This window comes from Sciurus carolinensis, chromosome 18 (genome assembly GCF_902686445.1).
Source record: "Sciurus carolinensis chromosome 18, mSciCar1.2, whole genome shotgun sequence".
Taxonomy (NCBI): Eukaryota; Metazoa; Chordata; class Mammalia; order Rodentia; family Sciuridae; genus Sciurus; species Sciurus carolinensis.
The window spans coordinates 41,357,077-41,369,146 of record NC_062230.1 but is presented as its reverse complement, the minus strand read 5'-3'; the positions used below and the strand labels follow the sequence as shown (position 1 = coordinate 41,369,146).

Sequence of the window (12,070 nt, the reverse complement as noted above, 5' to 3'; positions counted from 1 at the left end):
GCTGCTTTCTGGTGGCCACCCGTCTTCTCTCACATGGGCATGCTATGTCTTCGGCCTGGTGTCTGTGCCTCTTGACAAGGACATCAGGCCCATTCACACATGTCCCTGTTTCTGAGTGTGTAGGCCACGGGCCCTCAGCATGGACACTTCCCCAGGGGCCGTTGCAAGAAGGGTGTTTGCAGCCGTGTGCTGTGGTGGTGTGCTTGGTTTTAGGGGGGACCCTGTGGAGCCACCCCCGCAGCTTTGGTGGGAATGCCTCTGTCCTGAAGCCTCTGCTCCACGTGCCCGATGTCGACGGTGATGGGGCTCCAGACCTGCTGATCCTCACCCGGGAGGCCAAGCAGGTGCCGTCCCACATCGCTCTCCTCCCCGGTCCCCAACCCCACACACATGCAGCCTCCCCTCTACCTCCTTGTCCACTTCCACCTCCCAGAGAGGATTGGGTCTGACCCCAGGCTCTTCTGCAGGTCCAGGTCTGCCTCTCCCCCATTGTCCTTTGTCACTGCAGGTCAGTGGGTACCTCTATTCAGGCAGCACTGGGCGGCAGATTGGCCACAGAGGCAGCCTTGGTGTGGATGGAGACAGCAGCCCCCTCCTCCACGTCACCCGGACAGGCGCGCACTACATCCTCCTGCCCTGTGGTATGCCGGTTCCTGCGTTCCCAGGGTGGGCTTCATTCTCGCGGTGGCGCTGGTCTTCAAAAGATGAGCTTAGCACCCTGGAGAAAGCAGCATGTAGGGAATTCAGCTTCGCCCCGAGGCTGTCCACTGAGGTGCTGGTTAATCCTGTAGTTCAGGGGGCCCAAGTGCCTGGACCAGGGGTGACAGCATGCTGTGTGTGGGGCTGCCCGTTGACCCCGGTGACTCCTGATTCTCTGTTCTGAATAGCAAATTCCCTGTGCGGCTGTTCTGTGAAGGGTCTCTATGAGAGGGTGACTGGGAAAGAGAGCCCCTTCAAGAGAGACCCCCTCTGGGAGAGCATGCTCAACACCTCTGCCCCCAAGCAACTCCTGCGCAGGTTGGTCTGGTGTACGGGTGTTTGTCCCCCAGGTCGGGCTTCAGGACCTGCAAGGACCACAGGCGAGCCAAGCAGGCTGAGTCGTCTGGCAACTCTGGGCCCTGAGGCCTTCCTAGTGGGCTGCTCCTCCTCCTCCCCCGGCAACCAGGGTCCTGTTGAGGAGAGTGTCCTGGTGGGAGGCTTCTCCCCCAGCAACCAGGGTCCTACTTACCCTCCAGCTGGGTGCTGAGAAACGGGGCTGTGCTATAGGGACGTGCAGGAGGCAGCCTCCACAGGCCTGATGGGCAGGAGGCAGCCAGGGACCCTGTGTGCTTCCTTCCGTTCCCCTGTCCAGCTCTGGAGCCATTCGCTACTTGGTGAGCGTCCCAGGGAAATCTGGCCAGGACTTACTCCTTGTGAGCTCTGAGGCCTGTGTGCTCCTGGATGGGCAGGAGCTGACACCCAGGTGGACCCTCGGTGCAGCCCAGGTCCTGAGGTATGGGGTCTCTCCCCTTGTCCCCTCCTGGCATCCCCAGCCCACCCCTGGCTGACTTGGAGGGTGGGGGAAGGCTAGAGGGGTCCATGTGCTTCTGCCAGAGGCCTTTTCCTGGCCCTTGGTTTTGCCCTGCACCTATAGTGGGGCCAGTGAAACCTCTGGTTCTGAGGGTCATCTTCTGCTCCTGGGGCCAGATATGGGCAGCCCCAGCCCTGTCCAGGTATGGACACAGAGGATTGGATGGCATACCGTCTCCAGGTATTTCCTTCATCCTAGTCTCCTTACAGAAATCCCTTGTGAACTCCTCTTCCCTACCCCTCTTCCAGAAAACCCATCCTTGGCCACTACAAGCCAGACACCTTGACCGTGGTCATCGAAAACGGAACTGGCACTGATAGACAGGTGGGCTTTGTTTCCTCCAGAGGTTCCAACTTGACACAGTTGAGAGCAAACTGGAGCAGCACTGTGTCCTCAGAGGCAGCTGCCCTCAGAACCAGAGAGAAGGCTCTGGCCACCCCCAGAGAGCAGCGGCCTCCAATGCTGGTGTGGATGGGGGCACCTGTGCCCGTGCAAGCCCTGAGGTTGTCCCAGTGCTACCCAAGTGTCCCTTCCTCCCCAGATCCTACTTCTGGACCTTGGCAGTGGGGCTGTCCTATGGAGCCAGGCCCTCCCCAGCTTCCCTGGGGGCCCGCCATCTGCCAGCCTGCCAACTGCAGACCACCGCTCAGCCTTCCTCTTCTGGGGCCTCCATGAGCTGGCCAGCACCAATGAGATGGTATGGGGGACACACTCGGGACAACCCTGAACACACACGCCAGGCTCGGTGGCAGGCCCATCCCAAATCAGTTGAAGCCTAGTGGGAACATGCCCAGAGGGGTCTCTTAGGCTCACAAGGGGATCTGGGTTGGGGAGGGCTGGCAGGAATATATGCCAGGGAGGAACAGGACCCCACCCAGGTTGGGGAAGGGAGGCTTAGGTGGGTGCCGAGCTCGGGGCATGGTGGCTCTGACGGCAGCATCCCTGAAGGCGGCCTGAGTGTTGCCTAGGATGTGGCCGTGACCCGGGGACAGCGGGAGTGTTGAGGCCTGTTGGTGGTCCTCACTCCAGGAGCCCAGAGTCGCCCAGCACAGTCTATACATGTTCCACCCCACCTTGCCCAGCGTCCTTCTGGAGCTGGTCAACATCTCTGCCCACATCATTGCCTTTGACGGTGAGTGTGGTCGTGGGCCCGGGCACCCAGGTCTGCTCTGGCTGGCCCTGAGAGGCTCTGACAGCTTGTCCCCCACAGCGCTCCTGTTTGAGCCGAGCCGCCATGCTGCCTATGTCCTCCTGACTGGCCCAGCGAGCCCCGATGTGCCTGGTCTGGTCTCTGTGACCAAGCACAAGGTACGGGACCTGGTCCCAGGCAGCAGGGTGGTTCGCCTGGGTGATGGCGGGCCGGACAGCGATCAGGCCGTCAGGGACCGCTTCTCCCGGCTACGGTACCGGAGCTAGGTATAGATGGAGCCAGCTGGAGCATGCAGGAAAGACTCCAACTGCAGAAGCCAGGCACCCTGGGAATGGGCCCTTCCCTTGGCCTCCTACAGACCCCCCACTCCTGACCCTGGTGACGGTCTACTGGGGAGCCACAGCCTTACTGTTTGCACCCGAGGATGTACATGGGGTTGCCCAGGCTCCTGACCCAGCATGCCATGTGCGCACTGAGACTCACTGGGTTTCACTCTGTTCGAGGGTCTCAGCAGGTCAGGGTGCCCTTGCAGCCTCCAGGGCTGTATGTGCAGAGCTCACCCTGTGGCATGAAACCCTTGCTCTGTGCCCTGACCTTACCAGCTTCTCCCAGGCCAGAGAAGCCACTATAGGACATCAACTCCCAGGAGGGGAAGCGACTCCCCTGGGGGAGAGGAACAGGGATGCAGAGTGGGGGTCCCGCCTGCTGGTGGTCAGGGGCCTGCACCACAGTTCACAGGTGTCCTTAGTGCGTCCACTCAGCCCTCAGCACACAGGAGCTGCCATCCCTACGGAGGCCCCCCGGTCATGGGGGCACCTCCCGCCCCACTCCCTGGTGCTCACCTGATGCAGGACTCACTCTGTGCCTTGTCACTCCTGAGGCCCAAGGGCAGCCGCTGTGCTCTGCATGGAGCAGCCCTGCAGAGACCAGAGCCTGAGCTCTGTAGGAAAGAGCCTGATGACGCCAGTCACAGCAGAAACTACAGAATAAACCTGCACTGTGTAGAAGAGCCCTGGTCTGGTGTGAGCCTGCCATCCACTGTCTGCTCCGAGAAGCAAAGCAGGAATTTACAGGCCCAGCAGTCTCCACATAACCTGGGAAAGGGGCCCTAGGGTTTGAGAACTGCTCCACGACAGGGAACCAAGCCCCATGTAAGCTGTGTCCCTTGTCCTCCATGACCCTGGGTCCAGCAGAAGCTGCAGCGCAGGGGCTGGGTGAGCACCTGCTGCCACTGGGGCAGGGCAGGCCTGAGAGGGGCTTCAAGGAGGTGCCATGTGGCCTGGGAATGAGGAGCCCTCAGGAGCTGGCTGTGGTTTCAGCACTACTCTGGTCTCATAGCTGCTCAGATAGCCTTGCTCCTCCTCCTCCATGGGAAGTTCTGGGGTGGGGATGTGGGGTTGAGGTTGAACACGGGGTGTTGTGCTGGGAAGCAGATCCCCTGTCCTTGAGAAATAAAGGCAACCAACCCAACTGCAGGCCTTGAGCACAGAGGGCTATAGGAGGGGCTACAGGGACACTGGCATATATGAAAGCTGCCAGGGCAGAGAGAGGGTCTACCTGGGGACTTCCGTAGAGCCAGCCTGGGGTGGGCACTCTGCCGTTCACCTGGTGACTGCTAAGGACAGGAAGTCTGTTCACAGGTTCCCTCCAACCACACAGTCTTTGCCTCCTAGACTTCTTACCATGCCACTCAGGGTCCTGGAGACTCTGCCCATTCTGTGCCCCTTGCAACTTGAGGGCCTTAGAGCAGGCTGGGAACAGCTGCCCCAGGAGATGTTCATGCCAGGAGCCCCTCCCATGAGCAGCTTCCTTGGCAGTTCCCTCTCTCTTGGCCAGCATCCTTACCGGCCCCTGCTCACCTTGGCCTGCCAGGGCACAGGCTGTGCCCTCCACCTCCCCAAGTCTCAGCACAGCCTGGAGCCCGAGAGTCTGGGTCCTTCCACCCTCATCCCACACACTGAGGGAGGCCACCTTTACACCTGAACCGTGCCCGCTGACCTTTGCCTCTGGGCCAGCTCACACACACACAGCGTGTACACCACATGCTCACACACGTGCACTCCACAGTGGGATCAGCTTAGGGCTGAGATTCTTTATTTCTGTACCAGTGTACAGAAGGGGGAGGATGTGGGTCAGCCCTGTGGGAGGGGTTGCACCTCGAAAAGAACCAGCTATGCCTTCAGCCTAGGCCTAGGGAAGTAGGGCGCCCTTGCCTGAGTGGGAAATAACACCAGTGGTCCAGAGGAAGTTTTGGTGGGAGGAGTGGGCACTGGCTGTCCTGAGGGAATCGGAGCCTCCTGATCAGAGTGGGGCGTGGAGTCGCCTGTCAAACCTTGGAAGGGTGCCACGGGTGGCTTGTGAGAGTGGGCGGGACAGGCTGGCAAGGTCTCAGCAGGATTAGGGTCACAGGGCGGTGGAGCTGCTCCTGGGCAGGGTGGAGTGCCCAGAGGCCTGCTTTTCCTCATCTCGTGACAGGTGTCCTATTGTGCCAGCTGTCTTGGTGCCCTCAAGGTGGGGAAGGGCACCCAGTGCTGGCAGAAGGCTGCAGACTGCCAGGACCTCCACATGGCCTCAGCCTCGCCTTTCATCTGGCCAAGCTTGGCTAGTGAAACCCCTCCTGGAGACCAGTCCCTTCTGGGCAGGCAGTAGCATGTCCGAGGGAAAGGAGGAGCTGTAGAAAGGCGGGCAAGACTGGGCCCTCTGGACGAGGGAGGAGTTGCAGAGTTCAGGAGGAGTGGCCCACAGTCGGTGTCGCTGTGGGGGTGAGCCTGAGTCCACCTAGCTCTCCCCATCACCACCTGCAGGGCTTCCAGCTGCCGTAGCTGCCGTGGGCTCCCCAGAGATGGGCGGCAGAGCAGGGCAGGGGCTGGAGAGCCGTGGCTTCCGCACGAATGGGAACACCCTGTGGCAAGAAGAGGCTGGGACAAGTGGCTGGAGGGCCCTGTCCCCTCCCTGCAGGGCCTCACCACTCAGTGAGCACAGGGCACCTGAGCTCACCGTCTCTTTGTCTCCAATGGAACCACAGCTTCGGCCAGCAGGCCCTTGTACATGTCAGACTTGAGGAACCTCGGGTAGGAGTCCTGCAAGAGATGGCATCCTGGCTGGGGCTGGGCTCAGTGGTACAGCGCTTCCCTAGCACACGTGGGGCGCGGGTTCGATCCCCGGCACCACATACAAAATCAAACTTATTTAAAAAGAGAGCATCCTGCCCTTGACGCCTCCAAGTTCTCACTCCTCAACAGGGTCCGTCCCAGCATTGCTGGCCTTGTCCTTCCCACAGAGAGGCTGCTGGTGGCAGCCATCCTTACCTGCCCAGCTCAAGTTGGGCAGAGCCGGGGAGGCCTGGCTCCCATCTGGTGGGACTACAATAAAACAGAAGACGGGCAGGAGCTGCAGTGCCCACAGGTGGAGAGGTGAACCAGGCTGGCCTCAGTATTTTTTCGAGGCCCTGCCCCAAAATAAAAAATAAAAAAGGGCTGGGCTATGGGTTCAATTCCAGTGCCAAAAAAATAGAAAAGAAAAGAAAGAAAAACCAAGGTGGGAAATGGGTGTGGTAGCACACTCTGCAGCCCAAGCTGCTCAAGAGGCAGAGGCTGGAGGACCAGTTGAGCCCAGGAGTTTGGGGCCAGCCTGGGCAACGTAGCAAGACATTCGTAAAATTTAAAGATGATTTAATTTTTAAGATTAATTTTAAGAACATTTTTAAAGTGCCTGGAGTTTTGGCTCAGTGGTAAAGCACTTGCCTGGCATACGTGAGGTCCTGGGTTTGATACTCAGCACCACATATAAATAAATAAAATAAAAGATCCATTGACAACTAAAAAAATATACTTAAAATTTTTTTAAAAAAGCTGAGGGTGCAGCTCAGTGGTAGAGCACCCCAGTGCCACCCAAACCAAAACGACTTCCAAGCCTAACTGACCACCCTGGGCCAATACCGCAGCCCAACTCTTCTTGTGTGGTGCTGGGGGTGAACCCAAGGCCTCATGCACTCCTCCAACTGAGCTGTATCCCCAGCCCACAACTTGTTATTTTTCAAAAGTAACAAATAAAGGATCAGGCATGACTACTGTGGGGTCTGCACGTTAGAACCGCAGCGGAGACACGGAAGCACCAGCCACAGAGGAGTGGGAGGGGCCTGGTGGCACACAGTGCAGGGCTGCCCATGCTCCTGGCAGAGGAGTGTGGGAAACACCCACTCCAAAGCAAATGCTCTGGACAAAATCCAACAGGCAACACAACAAGAAGCAACTGAAACCGAAGGGCCTGTGGGCCTGGGTGGGGACGCCAGCCCAGGACAGTCACCTTTTTCATGAGCATGTAGATGTGCAGCTGTGCGTCATCCAGGACGTAGCGGTGGGGCCGGCGCAGCCCCTCGAGCGTTCGCTCCATTGTCCGGCTGTCAATATTGACCCACTGGGCTGCGCCAGGAGCCAGGAACTGCCTGGGGTGAAGATAGTGTCTGGCGGGGTGGGGTCCAGGCTGGACATGCCCTCACGCTGGCCAGCTGGTACCAACCCACCACACTCACTGGTACACGGTGTCCACCAGAGTGGGGATCTGGGCCTGCCCTCCAAAGCGCAGCTCCTCACACGCCTCCCAGAAGCTGAGGTTTTCCGCTGGGGACCAGGGGAGCCAAATCAGGGGTCCTACCCTGGGGTAGCCAAGATGGGGGTCCCAGGCCAGTTGGGCCAGGAGGATTCTGAGGCATCCAGTGGGAGCCTAGGAGGAAGGGCCAGGCAGCAGCCTCCCTCAAGCTGCCTGCCATGAGCAGGGAGGATTGGGGACTTCTCACCACTGAACTCCTTCTGAAGAAAGTCCATGAAGTGGACCCTCCCCATGGGATCATCCAGGAGCTCCTGGAAGCTGAAGCCCCATCGCTCCACACGTGGCTTTGTGGGCACAGCCACCCTGGGAGGAGAGGGTCGGGCTGTGGGCAGGTGGGAGGCTGGCTGCCACCAGTCCCCGGGCAGGAGGCACGCCCGCAGTCCCTCAGCCTGTGCTCACTCACATGGGCGCATTCACGGACCAGTAGGCTTCGTCATCTGTGATCCAGGGGTTGCTGGGCAGACACCCCGCCAGGATGGGGTCGTGTGGCCCTCGCTGGTGACTGAACATCAGGAACCTGGCAGGTGTCCAGGCAGTGCTGAGGGGCCTCGGGGCAAGCAAGTCCAGAAAGGGGCTGGGCTGGGGGTTTCCTGCCCACTTGGACTCACGCCTCAAGGCAAATGGAGGACTTCACCCGGGTCCGGCCTAATGCTGTCCTGGAACGCTCGATCTGAGATGCCAGAGCCATGAGTCGGGACCTGGGCTAGAGCATGGGTGGCCCAGCCCCACCCCCAGGACCTACCTCTTGCTTATAGAAATCCAAGCTCTGTGTCTGGAAGGGACAGGTGGCCGCATGACCAGGCAGGTCTCCCCTCGGAGCTGGAAACCCCACTTGCCCAACACCACTAGAGCAGAGCTCCTGCTACGAGGATGTGGCAGAGAAAGGTCCAGCACCCCCAACCCCTTCCTTGACTCTTTTTAGAGAGAAGTCCCTTCTTCTTCTCTCTAAACCTGGGAGACCTCTGGGAGCCTTTAGTCTGAAGATTTCCAGGATGTTCCATAGAACCCCAGGTTCTCCAAGTGGCCTTGAAGTCCCCCAGTTATGTTTAACTGGTCATATTTTCAGAGGTGTTTAAAGTATTCTTTTAAACAACACATACGTGAGAAGTCCTCGTACTGGCATCACATTGGGGAACCCAGTTCTAACTCACCCAGGGCATCACAGGGGCCCAGGCCCAGGAGAGTGGCTGACCCAGGTTCCCCATTCTCCAGCACGCAGTAGGGTGCTGGGGGTGCTTGTTCCAGACTCCAGCTTGCCCCAACTCTTTGGCTGCCTTTGCACAGGGAAGAGTCAGGGTGCTGAGACAAGAGGACACAATTCTTTCTGGACTCTTGTTTGGGTGGGACAGGCATGAGCAGTTTCCTGTCCAGGGCCTGATTCCTGTGGTTTGCAGGCCACCAGAGGCCCTGAAGGGAGGTGATGTGGCCCAGGTGCAGGCCATAGCCCTGCTTGCCACCCCTCCACTTCCCTGACACAGTGCTGGTCTGGGGGAAAGCCCTCCCCTCCCCCAGGCCCACTTCACTTACTTGCACACAGGCAGGTGGGAGGAGAGAGGACAAGAGTTAGCAGGGGACTGGGAAGGTACTTTTTTTTTTTTTGGTGGTGGTGCTGGGGTTTGAACCCAGGGCCTTGCACATGCTAGGCAAGCACTCTACCAACTGAGCCATATCCCCAGTCCCTGAGGGGGCTTATACCAGGAGTAGAGCAGGGCCCTTGGAGTACATCAGGGCATTTGTGTGGACCAAAGGACAGAAGGGGGATGGGTGAATGAAGCACAGCCCAAGCTGTCCCATGGTGGGTGGTGGGGCAAGGCATGGGCAGGTGGGCCAGGGCAAGTGTGTGTGCCAGGGCAAGTGGGTGTGCAGACGCTCACCATCTGCACCTGACTGGTGTTGTTGGAGGCCCTCTCTGGGCCCTGCTCCAGCACACTGGGGACCCCAGGCTGCAGAAGGAAGAGAGGATAGGGTGCTAGGTCCCTATCCCTAGGGACCCCAATTCTGAAGCTCTTCATCCTTTGATGTGGAAACTGTGCAAGAAACCAATCCTGGTCTGGCCCTGAGCCCCATCCTCTTTACTCACTCCCACGTCCCAGAATGAATCCCCAGAGAGAGGGGGCCTTGAGTCACCTGCCAGACCTGGGTCTGGGGAAGGCCAGATCCCAGGTAGTGCTCCAAAGCCCAGTTCTGTTGCAGCTGAGCCTGGCCTTCACAAGGGGCTCAGTCCCCCAGGCTCCCCTATAGCCCTCCCTTAGATCTGCAGAGGACCTGACAGGTCCTGTGATCTGGGACTACAGGCAGCCCCAATCCTGAATGTCACCTGAACTGCAAAACAACAGTTTCTGTCACCCATCAGGAACAGGAGGGGTATGTCATTCCTACAAACTCAAGTCAGAGTTTCAGGAAAGGTTCCAAGGATGCAGCCAGACCGACGGCTACCCAACCCCACCCTCATGGCACAGGGACTCACCGGGGGCCTGTTCACCAGCCAGTATGTCTGCTCCTGGCATGCAATGACCAGCCTGTCCCCTTTCCTGCGCTGCTTAGCTGCCCTGGAGGAGCAGGTGGCCGGGGTGGGTGGTAAGCAGAGCCCCACCCCCCCGCCATACTCTGCTCAGGGCCTGGAGCCTGGGATGTTTTCTGGTTCCAGGGCTGCCAGGCTTGGTGCCAGGGGGTGGGCATGCGTAGGGACAGGGCTCACCGCAGCTGTTCCCGAGCCTGCATCACTACCAGGTCCCAGGTGTGATTGATCTTCTTGTGCAACTGGTCATAGTGCTCCTGGAAGCATGAGGTCTCCCGTGGGTGACCCCTCCCATACCCAGCTCTGGACATGGGCCCACCTGATGTGTGTGTGCTATCTCTCCACCTGGAAGGGAGGCCAACCCACCCCAGAGGCCCTGTACAGAGCTGTCTCTCTGGCTCTGGGAGCACTCAGCTGCCCCTTCAGGGTGGGGGCCTGCCCAATGAGAGCAAAGCAGGTGGTGGCATGTATGGATTGTCTCAAGGCCTGGGCTATATGCTCTGGGGCGGACTGTGAGGCGTGGGTTCCTCCTGCTAGACTCAGCCTGCTAGGGGCCCTCACCTTCTCATGGTTGACCAGGGCTCCCGGCTTCCGCATGTTCTTCTTGGCCAAGTAGATGGCTGGAAGGACAGGGAGCAGGCTGCAGAGAGCCAAGCTCTGCCCTGCCCCATGGCATCACCAGCCCTGCAAGCTTGACCCACAGCTAGCCCCAAATCCTCCATACTCACCATAGTCCAGCTCAGCAGGCGGCCACAGAGTGCTTGTCCAGAAGTATGGTGTCTGGCCATGTGCACGAATAAGGGTGTCTGGTATTGCCTGAGCTACGCTCCACCCCACCCCAGCTACGCCCCTCACCCTCACAGCTCCCTCTAAGGAGACCGCTGGCCATCTGCCCACCTCAAGTGGGCCAGTGGAATGGACCACTTTCCATTCTTTTCACTTGGACTGAGTCCTACTCATGCTTTAGGATTTTGCACAGAGATTGTCTCCCCTCCAAGATAGGGTGGGGGTGGGACTGCCCAAGCCCCGGATGTGGTCACATGCTCTTGGGGTTGCTGGGGTCGCTGGTCCGGGAAGGGCAGGAAGCAGGGCTCCACCATGTTCCAATACACACACTGGTTCAGGGATTCTGTTCTCACCCCAACACAGCCTTCTTCAAGGTGGGGCTTAGGGACACCCCCTGCAGGCTTCTCCGCAGATATTGCCTTTTATGGGGGTCCTGGTGTAGCCCCAACAAACTGAATCCCCCACCCCTTAACTTGGCCCCCACCACAGGGACACTTCCAGTCCTGGCCTCCTGTGGGGGGGGGGGGGCCGGTGGGCCGCCAGCCCGGTGACGTCACCACACCCCCCTGCAGCAACCGCAGGCCACCCTCCCGAGTCCCCATTGACAGGCGGGGAGCGGGCAGGGTAGCTCAGGCGCACAGCCTGACCTGGAACCTGTAGGGCGTCTCGTCCGGCCGGAGCGCCAGGCTGCGTGGGTCGCGCAGCGGGTATATGTAGCCGTGTTGCGCCAGCAGGCTGCCCAGGTGTAGGGCCTCTGCGGGGGCGGGAGTGAGTGCTTGGCCGGTTCCACCCTCCCCAGCCCCGGGGCTGGCCGACCCTCACCCTCCTCCGAGATGCAGAACTTCCGGACCAGCCATTCCACGACGTCGCCGCCTGCACGGGAGAGGCTGGGTGGGCGCAGGCCGGGCTCCCCGTTCCCCCTCAGGGCCCTCGCCGCAGCCTCACCGGTCACCGCGTGCGGGATGACAGTGATGAGCAGGCGCTGGCTCCGCATCCGCACGCCCTGGTCGGGGTCCTGCATGCTCACGACCATGCGCTCCATCTGGGCGAGGGGGCAGTGAGGGGACGCTCCGCGGTGCTCCCAGACCCCGCTCCCGGCGCGCCCTCCAGCCCCCCCGGAGCCGCAGGTCGGCGGGCCCACCTTGCGGAGGTGCAGCCTCTGCTCGCGGGGGCGCCCGCCACAGGGCGCGGGGCTAGCGGCCATGCTGAGCAGCGGACATCCGAGTGGCCCCGCCCCGCCCGCCTGGGTTAACCCTTGGGGCCTCGGGCAGAGGCCGGCCGCCCAGCCTGTGTTGGAGAGCCTGAAGCCTCAAGCGGCTACATGCGCGCAGGGGCGCAGGGTACCCAGGGATGCCCTCCTGAGCTCGGCCTGAGCCGAGTGTCCCACTTGCAGCGCTCTTGTAGCGGGGCGAGGGTCCCTGGATGGGGTGGACTCGGA

General features: G+C 60.3%; 2 protein-coding genes across 7 annotated transcripts in view; one reads left to right on the top strand and one right to left on the bottom strand.

Moving 5' to 3' along the window:
• The window catches only part of Fam234a (family with sequence similarity 234 member A), a 25,305-nt gene extending 18,880 nt beyond the window's left edge, over nucleotides 1-6,425 (top strand). The window contains exons 5-12 of one of the 2 annotated variants that reach the window (XR_007106054.1): nucleotides 214-344; nucleotides 509-641; nucleotides 888-1,017; nucleotides 1,352-1,492; nucleotides 1,819-1,894; nucleotides 2,112-2,267; nucleotides 2,519-2,702; nucleotides 2,781-2,827. Coding sequence is in view for 1 of the 2 variants with exons in the window: in XM_047533002.1 (XP_047388958.1) it covers nucleotides 214-344; nucleotides 509-641; nucleotides 888-1,017; nucleotides 1,352-1,492; nucleotides 1,819-1,894; nucleotides 2,112-2,267; nucleotides 2,600-2,702; nucleotides 2,781-2,986 (1,076 nt within the window). In the remaining variant the exon portion in view is untranslated. Of the gene's footprint in view, nucleotides 1-213; nucleotides 345-508; nucleotides 642-887; nucleotides 1,018-1,351; nucleotides 1,493-1,818; nucleotides 1,895-2,111; nucleotides 2,268-2,518; nucleotides 2,703-2,780 lie in introns of both variants that reach the window. The other variant, XM_047533002.1, reaches the window with a different exon arrangement.
• On the bottom strand, nucleotides 4,786-12,070 carry Rgs11 (regulator of G protein signaling 11). Of its 5 annotated transcripts, none has more exons than XM_047533005.1 (17): nucleotides 11,774-12,067; nucleotides 11,578-11,674; nucleotides 11,455-11,505; nucleotides 11,280-11,386; nucleotides 10,575-10,626; nucleotides 10,408-10,466; nucleotides 10,027-10,103; nucleotides 9,796-9,877; nucleotides 9,203-9,271; nucleotides 8,071-8,100; nucleotides 7,937-7,998; nucleotides 7,732-7,845; nucleotides 7,516-7,631; nucleotides 7,252-7,339; nucleotides 7,026-7,164; nucleotides 5,718-5,800; nucleotides 4,786-5,622 (listed from the first exon to the last, which is right to left on the bottom strand). In XM_047533005.1, the coding sequence occupies exons 1-17, from the start codon at nucleotides 11,834-11,836 to the stop codon at nucleotides 5,499-5,501; spliced, it is 1,413 nt and encodes a 470-aa protein (XP_047388961.1). In that variant the 5' UTR covers nucleotides 11,837-12,067; the 3' UTR covers nucleotides 4,786-5,498. The 5 variants fall into 5 exon arrangements, with proteins under 5 accessions (XP_047388961.1, XP_047388962.1, XP_047388959.1 ...); XM_047533006.1 differs by having other exon boundaries at nucleotides 8,071-8,094; XM_047533003.1 differs by having other exon boundaries at nucleotides 11,455-11,674; nucleotides 11,774-12,070.

Bases quoted from the DNA above. Each gene is read 5' to 3' on its own strand.
- Rgs11 (XM_047533003.1), bottom strand. From the start codon at position 11,836: ATGGCCGCTAGCCCCGCGCCCTGTGGCGGGCGCCCCCGCGAGCAGAGG. The intron at 9,272-9,795 runs GTGAGTCCCTGT...TTCCTTCTGCAG, and splicing joins GGCTGGTGAACAGGCCCCCG to CCTGGGGTCCCCAGTGTGCT. The intron at 7,846-7,936 runs GTGAGTCCAAGT...GACACCTGCCAG, and splicing joins TCCTCCATTTGCCTTGAGGC to GTTCCTGATGTTCAGTCACC.